The sequence below is a fragment of the Amblyraja radiata genome, chromosome 9 (assembly GCF_010909765.2).
Source record: "Amblyraja radiata isolate CabotCenter1 chromosome 9, sAmbRad1.1.pri, whole genome shotgun sequence".
Classification (NCBI taxonomy): Eukaryota; Metazoa; Chordata; class Chondrichthyes; order Rajiformes; family Rajidae; genus Amblyraja; species Amblyraja radiata.
The window spans coordinates 22,711,006-22,725,938 of NC_045964.1; the positions used below are offsets into that span (position 1 = coordinate 22,711,006).

At 42.3% G+C, this 14,933-nt stretch overlaps 1 protein-coding gene across 5 annotated transcripts in view; it reads right to left on the reverse strand.

Moving 5' to 3' along the window:
- Window positions 1–14,933, reverse strand: part of sptb (spectrin beta, erythrocytic) — a 207,273-nt gene that overhangs the window by 84,110 nt on the left and 108,230 nt on the right. For all 5 annotated transcript variants that reach the window (XM_033026870.1, XM_033026869.1, XM_033026867.1 and 2 more), the window contains exons 10-14: window positions 14,427–14,544; window positions 11,464–11,622; window positions 6,255–6,557; window positions 3,561–3,711; window positions 1,774–2,644 (exon numbers count right to left, since the gene is read on the reverse strand). In XM_033026870.1, coding sequence (XP_032882761.1) covers window positions 1,774–2,644; window positions 3,561–3,711; window positions 6,255–6,557; window positions 11,464–11,622; window positions 14,427–14,544 — 1,602 coding nt within the window. The remainder of the gene's footprint in view (window positions 1–1,773; window positions 2,645–3,560; window positions 3,712–6,254; window positions 6,558–11,463; window positions 11,623–14,426; window positions 14,545–14,933) is intronic.

Consider the following 14,933-nt stretch of genomic DNA (forward strand, 5'->3'; position numbering starts at 1 on the left):
CGCCAATGAACAAAAATTTAAGATAGAATCTTTAAAACATAAAAATTACAAAAATAGACATCACAGGGAGCAACTCAACTCACCCATGAGAAAATGGATGAAATTGGTCATAATGCCATTTTTACATCCAAAATGATTTTATTCCCATTATTTAATTAACAGTGATATTGGGTGGAGTGGAACACCTGCAGGTTTCCCATCAAGTAGATTAGTTTAAAATACTCATTCCATGTTCGTTTTCAATATAAGCTCTGCAGCTACATTAAGGTGGCCAAGGGCCTTTCCTTGAAATCTTTTTTCTTTCAGCCTTTTTAATGCAGCCACACCAAATGCTTATCATATTTCTGTTTAAATTGCCTCTTCTTTAAAAGCATTTTGAGGCAAAACGTTCTAAAGATTGGATAAAGATTGTTTTACTACTTATCCTTTCACACATCATAATTTTGAAAATGTCCATTAGTTCCCACTTTAACCATTTCTATTCCAGTGAATATCCTAAGGAATTTCCACTATTGTAATAATCAAAGAATACCCCCAATCGAATATGAATAAAATCGCAACAGAGAGCATTATGAACAATAATATTGAAGGCTATACCGGCTATAGCAACGTTCATGTTCAGATGAAAGCTCTAACCTAATCACAGCTGTTTATATTGGATAATGATGCAATTTTATGCTCCCAAACACATGCGATGAATGTATTACTCACTTGCATTCACATGAAATTAAATAGATGATGTTGTAAACTAAAGTAAGACACTTATGGAAATGGTTTGTGATATGCAGCAATCATCTAGTCCTCCAGGGGTGCCGCATGATTGGCAGTCCTGCCAACAGTCTCTGTTTTTTCATATTTTCTTTTAATTTTTAGTGCGTTTTAAAATCTGTGTAAATGTTCTCCGGTTTGTTTTATGTGGGGGGAGGGGGAGGGGGAAACTTGTTTCCAGTTTCTTACCTTGCCGGAGATGCGATTGTTTTCCAGGTCACATCTCCGGTTGCTCTGCGGCCAACCATCGATGGAGCTGGAAGCCTCCTCGGACTGACTTTGAGCCCCACCGCAGGGCGTGGACTTAACATCGGAGTCGATCCCTTGCCTGGGATCGCTCCAACGGATAGTACATCGAGGGCTCGCAGTCTCGGGAGAGGCTAGTCAGGAGCTCCAACGACGCAGAGGGTCGACCAGCCCGGCGCGGGGGAGCTGACATTCCCCCCGATGAAGGAGCTGATCGCCCCGATGCGGAGGGCCAAAGCGCCTCCGGCTAAGGGGGGTAAAGATTGTCCCGTCAACAGAGGTCCCGACCGCAGGAGAGCAAAGAAGGGAAGAGATTTTAACTGTTTTTCCGCCTTCCATCTCAGTGAGGAATGTGGAGGAGTCATTGTGGTGGATGTTTATGTTAAAATGTATTTTGCGTGTTCCTTTGCTTTTTATTTGCATGACTGACTTGGCAAAAACAATTCCTTGTATGTTGCAAAACACACTTGGTTAATAAAGTATGATTGTGATTATGATTGTGATTGTGCTCTTAATAAGGACAAACTAGGGTGATTACGAGCAGTGCAATTCTGAAATAGCTTTCTCCCCGCCAATTCATTTGTACAACATTAATAACTTTGGTTATAAATCCAATTTTTCATGCATTATGAAGAGCCAATCAATTGCTTTATGCGCACTTGCCAAATAGGGTTTTGAAAATGTTACTTAAATACTGTGAGAATGATGGGTTTAACCAGACCTATATTAATAAAAGTACGATAAATAATCAGCTTTTACCTGTGCTGTACCACTTCCAAATCCCCCATTTTCTTTGGAATCTCTACCCCCTCCAGCCATTTTTCCTTCTCATTCATCCACAAGTCACACGCATCAGCTTCACTAAACATCACATAGAGAGCGAGAGCATCCTGGAGATGTTGCTTCCTTAGATCAGATAGAGCCACGAGATCTGCATATTGCTCCTTTACCTCCCTCCACCGGTTCATTATATCTGGCAATTTTCTAAATTCATCCGGGAGACTCTGAAACTGTTTATTTAGACCATCAATAGCTGTCCTAGACTTCATGATTTCATCTATCTGATCTCTCTGTTTCTTCATCAGTGACTGTGTTGAAAATTCGTCGTGGCCGACATCGTCTGAAGACATAAGACGATAAGTGTCCTCTAACCAAGTTTTGAGATCGTCTGCATCCACTTGGAATTGGAAGAAGCTTTGTGAATGCAGAAGATTTTGCTTGCGGAAAGCAGTCAATTCCTCCAAATCCCTCCACATGGAGAAGACCTCGTCTATTCTTTTCTTGATCTCTGGTGCAGCAAAGTGGTTCTCTGCAACCATGTCATTGCCTAGTTTAATAGTCTGTTGCAGATGATTCCTGAGACTACCTAATTCATCCTCCAGGGTCTTGTGCTTGCTCTGCAGAATCATAATGCTGGTAATGTCTTTCCCGTAATCCTGCGATGAGAAGATCTGCTCTCTTTCTCGAATCCAGCTCTCCGTTTCGTCCATCTCCCAGAAGAACGTCCAAAGATGACGTGACTGCTCAAGGCGTGCCTTCCTTTCCGCTGCCAACGCACAGAGCTCCTCATAACACAGTTCCAGATGATCGACACGATCTTTGATAACATTGGGATCACAGGGTGTGTAACCTGGAAAAGAGGATCACTGGAATCAATGGCTTTTCTTGCCGAAGACGCTCTGACGTGTAACTTAATTTTTGTCTCCCAAAGAGATGGGAAAAAAATATTTAGTTAGACACAACCTCCTCTAAATCATTGTTACCAAACAGGGAAATGTCATGGTATGATGTGATACCGCAATGGAAATGTAGTAAATTATGCAACATTTTAAGAATATAAAAACTGCTTGATGCATGGGCAATATATCGGTAATAAGCACAACAGGGGCCAGAGTCTGATGGGCAAATGGAAACCAAGCAATTCATCCTCATGATCAGACTCTCTGCTCATAATGGATCGGCTTCTGCCATAGGGATAGAAGAACACCGCCAGCGTTCACCATTGTTATTCTGTGAAACTGAAAGCAATTGCAAGATTTCCTTTGTACGAACAATTACATTGTTGCCATCAACCACTTGATGCACATTATTATATAGTCCTGGTTGTGTGAGTTCTGGGGTCAATGTGAGAACATAGAAAATCGGTGCAGGAGTAGGCCATTCGGCCCTTCAGGCCAGCACCGCCATTCAAACAGGCCCTGTAGCCACCAAATCCTCACTGGCCATCGATCACCTGTTAATACTAGTTCCATGTTTCAGATCCACTAGCTACATATTCGGGGTAATTTGGGAAGTGGGAGGAGCCCGGAGCACCCAGAGGAAATCCACACAATCACAGGAAGAACATGCAAACTCGACCAGAGGTCAGGATCAAACCCGGGTCTCTGACGCCGTGAGGCAGCAGCTCTAACAACTGTGTCAATGTGCCGTTGGTAGAACTATTATACCATAGCACCTTTTTTAAAATCCAAGCTGCTTACAATGAGGGTAATGTGTGCAGGATGGTGCAGAGGAGGAGAGGATATCACAGGAACATAAATATGCACCTTCTCCTTCAGTGAACTTGAGTGCTCCTGCATTGACTATTTTCATCCTGTCAGCCTGAACCACAATGTCAGCTTCCTGCAAGGCATGTTTCTGCAGAAGGTCCTCCACATCCATCAAATGCTTACCACAATCCTGTGATAAGAGTCGTATCTAAAATTTAAAAAAAATTCCATTAGCTTTCTAAACTAACATGATTTTGTAAAAACTCACACATATTATCAGAATATCGTTGTTCCTAAATATGTCATTTAAATATCCATGCACACAAAGATCTTCAAACTTCTAAACAGACCAATTATTGCTCAATAAAAATGTTGTATTTTAATTAGTTCCATGTTGTTCCACTCAGACCCACTCGCTATATATTCGGGGGAATTTTCAATGGCCATTTAACTTTAATTTTCAATGACCGTACCAACGACACAGTGGCACAGTTGGTAGAGCTGATGCCTCACAGCACCCAGAGACCAGAGTTTAATCCTGACCTCTGGTGCCGTCTGTTGAGTTAATTCCTTTCATGGACGCTTTACTGTGGCCTTACAAACTTATTATCTTCAAATATTTATCCAGTTTGTTTGGAAAGCCAGTACTGAATCAACATTCAACATCTTCAAATAGAGTGCATTCCAGGTCATGAAACTAAGTTTATCCTCAGATCTTCTTTGCTTCTTTTTCCAATCACCTGAAATTTGAGTCCTCTAGTTATTGATGCTTCTGCCAATGGAAACATTTCACTTTATTTAACAACAGGAAATAGGGAAATAGAGGAAATGGGAGCTCGCTGAGTTTTAAAGGCAGATTCTCAGTGTATTTGAACTGCAAGTTCAATCACGTCAGTAAAACATTACATAATCTATAATAGGAGTTTTTAAAAGATAATTTGTACTCATAACTAGAATCTCGGATCTAGGTCTCAGATCTATGGAATGCATTTGCTGTGGCACTTGGGAAGTCCGGGATGCTTTTGGTGTCATCAATAGATGGAGCCTTAACTGCAAAGTTTGTTATTTTAAGTATGTGTGAAAAAGTATGCTTTAGTGTTCCTTAGTTTGTTTTATGTGTGGGGGGGTTGGGGGAAACTTTATTTTTCCAATCTCTTACCTCGACGGAGATGCAATTTTTTTCTGTATCATAACTCCGTCCCCACTGCGGCCTAACATCGTGGAGTTGGCGGCTTTTCCTGGAGACCGCCGGGCGCTCCAAGCTGCGGGACTTTAACATCCCGGAGCTTGCGACCCTTTTAGCGGTGATCGAAGCTCCAGCCACAGGGCCTGTGGACTTTAAGATCATGAAGCCTGCGGTCTCTGGTAAGAAGAGGCCGACTCGGGAGCTCCATGCCGCGGCGAGAGTTTCAACCACCCCGACGCGGGAGTTTCGATCACCCCAATGAGGGCTTCAATCGTCGGCTGCGGGGGCTTTGATCGCTCCGACTGCGGATGATTTGACTGCCCCGACCATGGGAGAACAAGAGGAAGATTAGACTTTATTACCTTCCATCACAGTGAGGAATGTGGAATCCACTGTGATGGATGCTTATGTTGACTTTTATGTGGTTGTGCGTCTGGTTGCTTTTCATTTAATACGGCTGTATGGTAACTCAAATTTCACTGCACCTTAATTAGGACATGTGATAATAAATTGTCCTTGAAACCTTGAAACATTTATAATATGATCAATATAAAAGGAACTAACAGGTACAATGAAAGTTTATTTTCAATAAGTATAATCTAAAAATTCTGATAATCCACCACTCATAGGAATTTGGCAACAGAAGAAGAAAGTGGAATAAAAGAGTGAGCTCAAAGGGAGATGTACAGCCACCCTGAACCCAATCCCCGGCACACGCATATTGGAAGAACAGCACTTCATATTCCGCTTGGGCAGCTTACAACCCAGCGGTATGAATAGTAATGTATCTAATTTCAAGTAACTCTTGCGTTACCACTCGCACTATCCACCCCCCATCCTCGTTGTCCTACGAGTTTCACTGTTTGTATCCCTTCGTTATTACCTCCTTCACAGCCAACAGCTGACCATTGTGGGCTCCACCTTTCCTTGATCATTGATGTTGTCTCTGATTTGATCTGTACCTTTTCATATCTCTAGTTTCCATCTTCCCCGACTCTCAGTCTGAAGAAGGGTCTCGACTTGAAACGTCCACCTAATACTTTTTTCCAGAAATGCTGCCTGACCCGCTGAGTAACTCCAGCATTCTTTGTCTGTTCCTGGCTACAAACCTGCTCATGTTCTCAACCCCTGCTGATCCAGAATCCAACCCCGGTTCTGATCCTCAGTCTATGCCCACATTCTGTATTCCAGACTGGGCTGTGCTCTGGATCCACAGCTCTGGCCATCCACCAAACTTGTACTCTGGACCCCATGTTTATATTACAGACTAACAGTGAGTCAGACACTGGGCCATCAGAATTTCCAAGTAGTAGAAACAAGCAACCGCAGATGCTGGCTTACACAAAAGGACACAGAATGCTGTAGTAGCTCAGCGGGTCAAGCAGCATCTCTGGAGAAAAGGAATTGGTGACATTTCAGGTCGAGACCGGACTGAGAGTCAGGGGAGAGGGGAAGCAATTGAATGCTGCATTATTCGAATTTCACTATTTTGCCTTTGTTTCGCCTGAAAAAGAACACAAAATTGTCTGTTGCAGATACATAAAAAACTCTATTTCAACACATACTTTCATTTCATCCATCCAATCAATGATGTGAAGCATCTCCTGAAAAATCTTCTGAAGGGCCAGGTTCATTTCCAGCCTTGCTCGCCGGGCATTGAGCAACTCCAGAAGATATTCCCATAGTCGCAGGATGTTTTCTTTCCTGGCATTAATACGTGTAATGTCGTGATAATTCTCGGCCTCCAGTTCCTGTGACACATCTATAAGAGTCTGCACACGTTCTTTATAGGCTGCAATGTCAGTTTCAATTGCTTCATGCTTCTTCATAGCCGCTTCCACAGCAGGCAGGTCATAGCCAAAGTTATCCTGCGGACAAATTGTATAAATGAAACAATAAGTACATAAGTGACTGCAACAGTTCAGGGACAAGACACATTCCAATGACTGTATCCTACTAGAAAAAGCAAGCGCGTACATGGACATGGTAACTTTTCCAGGCAAGGAGGAAGATGCTTGGATGGCAATGTTTTGGCAACATGCTTGGTGCTAGAGTAGAATGACAAGATTCTGAAGCTTTTGCGCGTTACTTTCGCTTGCCGTTTTATAGTAGCGTGCAGAGCAAGGCATCAGAAGCCAGATACAGCAGCAGACTGAAACAGCCATTAGAAGTAATTGGCTCAAGGAAGAATTCAGCATGACTACGAAACACAACATCGACTGCAAGATGAACGTATTTTAAAAGCTTTTCTATTTCGAGTATACATACTTTCCAGACCTGAATGATTAAATATATACATTTAGCATCACAGCCAATGTAATGCAACAACAACAAAAAAAACACAAAGCACCTTTATCCGGGTTATAGGGTCTGAATGAACAGATTCTGTAGTGGGAACATGAAGGACAGCTGATCAGTGCATCATTCAACACCCAAATGCCATCACCTGCTCCAGATCCCAATGCCCAGAATAGAGCTTGTATATCCAGACAATATAACCTCTAGTAGATAGTTGCATTAGAATGTATCCATATCGGTTTGGAATATGAAATTGTCTCTGTAATGCCATGACTGTTTTAAAAGTGTTTTGAAAGCCCAATGGGCCAGATATTGCTGGAAAAGCTAACAGATATTAAACCATGAATTTCACATTATTAAAGTGCAAAGCATCTGGCAAATTCACAGAACTTCATTATGCAAATTTCCAGAACTTGAGAATAAACCTATAGGAATAAATGACAGCTCATCCCTCAACCTACCCTGGGGTTTATGGGTTGTTTGCTAGATTTCCACATAACTTGTTCATTGGTTTAATCACAGAGAGTTAATCCTAGAACTCCAATACTTTAGAACACTTCTTGACAATGTGATCAGTGTTCTTGCCCATAAAGAAAACAATTTAAATTGTTCAATTTCATTCTTGCATTTTCCATCCTGGAGCTGATTTGATTTAAATTCACCCTCCCGCTCCATTATCCTAAGTCCTGCCCACACCCTATCATTCCCCTACTTCCCATTCATATTTGTTTTTAAATTTCAGTGGTTAAGGAGATATATTGAATGAAAAAAAATAAGGAGGTAAGGAATGAGGGATCATGAGGAGAAAATCAAATCAAAAGAGTTTAATGAGGAATTAATGATCACAATAATGTGTGCACCAGAATTTACTTTTGTCAGTTTGACATACTTGCATACTCTAAATATGCTAAGTGATTTAGTGAGGGTGAGCCATGCTCTTGCTGTTTACTCCACTGCATGCACACATCCACCAAAACATCTCTTGGCCTTCAAGACACCCTTTGGTCCTCACTACAGCCTTGCCAACTCATGCAGTCTGTGCAGGTCTGTTTTCAGCTGAAGGGTGGAGGAAAAAGTTAACTCGTGGCATGCATCACACCATGCCCTGATCCAGCAAGATCTACCCATTTATGCAATCTTATGGGATTCATGTGTAGGAAAGAACTGCAGGTGCTGGTTTAAATCGAAGATAGACACAAAATGTGGGAGTAACTCAACGGGACGGGCAGCATCTCTGGAGAGAAGGAATGGGCAACCCTGAAATGTCGCCCATTCCTTCTCTCCAGAGATGCTGCCCGTCCCGTTGAGTTACTCCGCGAGTCTACCTTATGTGATTCATGTTAGGAATGCCACCTGTAGGGCCGATCAGATTGGTCAATTCTAACCAACTACCTACTAATGTACAGCAAAACAGAGCTTAAGTAAAACTGACAAAGAACTTTATTAATACTTTGCCTTCACCGTCCTGAATTGCTGCTACAAGAACAATATTTGTAGTGAAAAAAACTCTGGGTGAGGACAAAGAGATAAAGGCAAGACAATAATATCGACTTTAAATAAATGGATTAAAACACTGGATCAAAGCAGACAATACTGAAGGCATTCACTATTAACATAAATCTAAGCTACTGAAACAAATGTTAAATGGTGAAGATAAACTACGCAATGTGAAAGTTTTCCATGCATATTCTTTGAAATTTTTTGCTGCTTTTCGACTGATAAAATGGGTCTAAAGAAAATTAAAATATGATCTTAAACTGATGAAGGAGTTATTCTCTTCAACATTGAGAAAAGTAATAGAGTCATTTCAAAGATTTGTTATAGTACTGTTCTCCAACAAGTATTTTTGCTTAGTTTTATAATGTCTGATGATCAAACCATGTTGTCAGGTGACAATGGGCAGAACAATGCAGCTGCCAATTTCAGCTGATCTGCACATGGTTGTGTTCCACACACCCATCTTCTTTCATCGCAGCAGTCATGTACCTTTGGTAGGAGGAAGGCAAGACTGATGGGTTTCGGAAAATGGTTAGGAATCAAAACAGAATAACATCGATAACACATTTCCTTCAAATGCACGGTGGCGCAGCAGTAGTGTTCCTCTGTGAAAATCCTCCACTCAGCTGCGCTTAATGGTTTGCATGTATGCCTACTCCACAGCCAAGACAGAAGATTTTAAGTAACATATATATTAAATTAAGGATGATTTTCCACAAATCACTTGTTTGCAATTTGATAGCAGGTACATTTGTTGTGTTTGAAACACATTATGTATATTTTAAAGTATGAAAGAACTGCAAATGCTGGTTTTATACCGAAGATAGACACAAAATGCTGGGGTAACTCAGGCAGCATCTCAGGAGGAAAGGAATATGTGAGTTTTAGGGTTGGATCCCTTCTTCAGACTGAAAAATAGAGAAGACCAGAACAAAACAGGGCCAGCAACAGATGACCTCGGCAAGAGTGGAGTCCATAATGGGTCATTGTTGGCTGGGGAAGTTGTGCTATCGATAGGGATACAAGGATGCGAACAGTGGAACTAGTTGGATGATTTGCGTGGGGGAGAAAAGGGGGGGGAGGGGGCGAAGAAATGCAGGAATTGCTTAAAATGAGAGTAATCAATATTTATACTGCTGGGTTGTAAACTGCCCAAGCGAAATATGACGTGCTGTTCCACTAATTGATGTGGTCTCATTCTGACAGTGGTAGAGGCCCAGTAAAGGTCAGAATGGGAAATGGGAAGGGGAGTTGAAATGTTGAAATGTGTATTATAGGCTTCTCTAACCGCCTTTCAGGTGGCAAGAATGCATAATTTCATGCCTTTCAGTCCGTAGAAACGTTTCAAAGGTCAAAGGTTCAAAGGTTCATTTATTGTCACATACACCAATTGGTGTAGTGAAATTCAAGTTGCCACTGCAGCACACTAATAAGAATACAACACAACATTAAAGAAGAATTTAACATAAAACATAAAAACATCCCCCCACAATTGTTCCCACTGTGAGGGAAGACACAAAGTCCAGTCCCCATCCCCTTGTCCACCCATGCCCCCCACACATAAAAAGAATAGACCTCCAAACAACACTTTTTAACGTACTAAAAAAAAAAAAAAAGTGAAAGGAGGGACAGCTGCAGGCAGGGCAGCCATACACAACTGCACAGCTGCCCTGTGTTCACCTGAGAAAAGCACTAATTACAGGTGACCCACAATCTGCATGGATCAGCTGTGATTCGCCCCCTAGTGAGATCAATTCTGATTTCCTTCACAGTGAGATCAACAGTGATGTTTCCATTAGTGGGAGCGTCTAAGACTAGAGGTCATAGCCTCAGAATTAAAGGATGTTCGTTTAGGAAGGAGATGAGGATAAATGTCTTTACTTAGAGGGTGGTGAATCTGTGGAATTCATTGCCACAGAAGGCTTTGGAGACTCTGTGGATATATTTAAGGCAGAGACAGATAGATTCTTGATTAGTACAGGTGTCAGAGGTTATGGGGAGAAGGCAGGAGAATGGGGTTAGGAGGGAGAGATAGATCAGCCATGATTGAATGGCAGAGTAGACAATGGGCCAAATGGCCTAAATCTACTGCTATCACTTATGACATAACTGGTTTCCCTCACAGTGAGATATTTGGCGGAGGATGGAGACATTAACAATGCCATAAAACACCTTTTAGGACAATTCTAGCTCTTTCAGAATTACATTTGTATCTGGTAATTGAAAATCAACAGGAGAGCTGTCACCAGCTTCCAGTCATATACACATGAGCAAAGATGTAGGAGATGGCTTCTTTCCCATAAATATTATGCCTGTGGCGAAGTGCAGATTTACAATTTTAAAAGTAAGTAACATGTGAAATTTCTGTGTGTATTTTTTAATGATTACAATTCTCGCTCGAGTACTAAAACTAATTTCAGATTTATGATTTTGCGGTAAAAAAAAGACACAAAGTGCTGGAGAACTCTGCGGATCAGGCAGCATTCCTGGAGAACATGGATAAGTGATGTTTGTGGTAGGGACCTTTTATTCAGATAGTTCAACTTTGACCTGAACTATGAACTCTTGTTCTCTTCTCATGGACACTGCCTAAGGCTTTCCAACATTTTCTGCTTTTATTTCAGATTTGTAGCATTCCCAGTTTTTTTTAAATTTTCATATTTCACATTTGGTCTTATCAGCTGTTTAAAGGAGCTAACATTTCAAAGATGCAGGGAATACATTAGTTATATCCTGTTATCAAACAGAGAAGGTTGGGATGGGGGAATCACCAAAAACAGTAATGTTTAAAGAAAGCGCAATTATAAGAATAGTTTTCATACTATAATTAGAGAGAGAGTGGTTGTTGCCAAGGAAAAAAAAAATCAATCTCCTCATCTTAAAGTTGAAGTCTCTTTGAACATTATTGAAAACAGTGCACGTCACTAATGCCTGCTTACGTCTATACATGTTCTATAACAAAACAGACTGCTGCTTTACCTGCGAGACGAGCCGCTGATTCTCAAACAACCAGGTCTCCCTCATAAAGGCCTTGCGGTCGAAACGGCGGGCCAGCTGCTCCAGTTTCTCCTGCCTGATGAGTTCATTCCTGAGAGCCAGCTCACGTTCATGCTCTGCCTTCTCCAGCCCTTCCCAGCCCTACTCAGAATTGTAGATAAGAAGACAATGAGATTTTTTTTTATTTTAAAAGATACATTGTAGTACAGGCACTTTGTGTTTTATGAATAATTGATTTATGCTTATTTAAAATGCACGCTTGTAATTTTGCAATAACATGCTCAAACTCTTTGTTCAAACTGAGGCGACCATGTGGCGACACCCCGGCGACCATGTGGCGACAGCCTAGTCACCTGCAGTCGCCTAATAAATCGCCTAAGTGGGACAGGGGCATTATTTACAATAATCTATATCCTGTTGAATCCACAAGTATGGGGAGAATTAGTCAATTTTGTTTCACATAATACTAAAAATTGTTATGGTATTTAATTTTATGTTCAATTTATTGGTTTGCCCAAACAATAAAAAATAAAACCAAGATCTCCCTGTAAATGCACAAAGGATTACTGTGTCTGCAGATTTGAAGTTGGTGGATAAAAAGTTATCCATGTTCCAGCGTCTATGCATTACCAATGACGTGTCTGATCAAAACTGATGATGCTCCAAAGACAGTTGTTGAAACTATCTAATGAAGACTGGTTAATCTCATGAATTCAAAATGGTCACATAGCCTGATATAGAGAGGTGCCAGTGGACAATGTGCAACATCGTCTCCTCCATGACTTCCGTTGTCCAGGCCCCCACTCCCTCATCTTCACCATGAATGTCCAGTCACTCTACACCTCTATCCCCCACCAGCAGGGTCTTAAAGCCCACCGTTTCTTCCTCGATCGCAGAACCAACCAATCACCGTCTACCGATACTCTCCTCCGCCTAGCAGAGCTGGTCCTTATCCTCAACAACTTTTCCTTTGGCTCCTCACATTTCCTCCAAATCCAAGGCGTAGCTATGGGCACGCGCATGGGCCCTCGCTATGCCTGCCTCTTTGTAGGGTACGTCGAATATTCCTTGTTCAAGGCAGTGGCCCTATCCCCGAACTCTATCTCCGCTACATTGACGACTGCATTGGTGCTACCTCCTGCACCCACGCAGAACTCACTGATTTCATCCATTTCACCACTAACTTCCATCCGGCACTCAAATTCACCTGGACCATTTCCGACATCTCCCTACCGTTCCTTGACCTCATTATCTCCATTGCAAGTAACAGACTACCTACCGACATCTACTACAAACCCACTGACTCCCATGGCGATCTGGATTACACTTCTTCCCACCCTGCTTCCTGTAAGGACTCCATCCCAATTCCTCCGTCTGCGCCACTACTGCACCCTGGATGAGGTGTTCCACACCAGGGCATCAGAGATGTCCTCGATTCTTTAGGGAACGGGGGTTCCCCTCTTCGACTATAGATGAGGCTCTCACCAGGGTCTCTTCTATACCCCGTAACTCTGCACTCACTCCCCATCCCCCCACTTGTAACAAGGGCAGAGTCCCCCTTGTCCTCACCTGCCACCCCACCAGCCATCACATACAACAGGTAATCCTCTGACATTTTCGCCACCTCCAATGGGATCCCACCACTGGCCACATCTTCCCATCTTCTCCCCTTTCGGCTTTCCGCGGAGACCGCTCCCTCCGTAACTCCCTGGTCAATCCATCCCTTTCCATCCAAACTACCCCCTCCCCTGGTACTTTCCCTTGCAACCGCAGGAAATGCTACACTTGTCGCTTTACCTCCCCCCTCGACTCATTCCAAGGACCCAAGCAGTCTTTCCAGGTGCGGCAGAGGTTCACCTGCACCTCCTCCAACCTCATCTATTGCATCCGCTGCTCTAGGCGTCAACTGCTCTACATCAGTGAGACCAAGCGCAGGCTTGGCGATCGCTTCGCCCACCGCACAGTCCACATTAACCAATCCGATCTCCCGGTGTCTCAGCACTTCAACTCCCCCTCCGATTCCGTATCCGACCTTTCTGTCCTGGGCCTCCTCCATGGCCAGAGTCCCACCACAAATTGGAGGAGCAGCACCTCATATTTTGTTTAGGTAGTTTACACCCCAGAACATTGACTTCTCCGATTTCAGGTAGTCCTTGCTTTCTCCCCTCCCCTTCCCAGCTCTCCCACAGCCTACTGTCTCCGCCTCTTCCTTTCCTCTTCCCGCCTCCCCCCACCCCCACATCAGTTTGAAGAAGGGTCTCAACCTGAAACGTCACCTATTCCTTCGCTCCATAGATGCTGCCTCATCCGCTGAGTTTCTCCAGCATTTTCGTCTACCTGCGACACCAATAACCACCTTTGCCTACATTTCACAGCTCGTTGTTCTTGACAGTAATTCACTGCATGAGCTGTATTAGAGATGCCTGTGGCAATACCATATATGTCATATAAAAGCAAAGCCTTTTGTTCTACAGGATTGGAAAGGAAAATGTAAGGAAAGCTTGAGTAAAGTATTTAATAATTGAGAGCATTTTCAAAAAGATAGAATATTGATTTACTTTGCACTGGACACTTTCATCTCTGAATGAAATGCAAAAATGTAAAAATAAATCTTTACAAACTATTAAGCTAAATGCTAACTATATACTATCTGATATTTCACAGCATGCAGACCTTTCGTTTTATACGGAACACTGCTAAATAGTTCATTAATCTCTGCAGTGCACATAGAAAGGAGTACCTGATCCCTACACGTTTACTAAAATAATCATGAAGTGTCCACTACGAACATCCACCAGATGATGTGTCATAAAACCACTGTAATTGGAAATATCTCACCCAGGGAAACAGCACATAAGACACCCGCACACAACCGTTAAACAATAGGGTTAAAGATGAATGGATTTCTCAAACTGAGGGAAATAAAGAGAGAAGAAACTTCCTACCCTGTTAATGTCTGAGATAAGTTTTCCTTCATGCGGCATAAACACTTTCTGGTTGTTTGCCCTCATCCTGCTCTGGATGGAGAACAGCAGCACCTCAAGGTTACCCTTTTCCTGAAACCTGTTGGGAGACAGCAGCTTCGATAAGCTTCATTGCAATTCAAATGGAACCTCAGTACAGTACTACATTGTGAAAATTGGCATTGACGCTTAAAATTAAACATTGTCAGTACTGCGTAGAAGAAAATCATAAAAGCATGTGGAGAGATACCACAGATGCCAAAGCAATGCCTTGCAGCTCGTCTAGCTAGGTTTTATTATTGCTAACATCTATTTATAGGTCTTTGTAAGTAATATTCAAGTTCCACTGACAGCTACTATAATTAATTGACATTAAAAATGTAAACCAGTAGATATATCTCAACATATAGAAATGCATTGACATTGGATTAGCATTGTCATGTGTAGTAAAATACTGTGGAAAACTTTATTTTATGTGCTCCCCAGGCA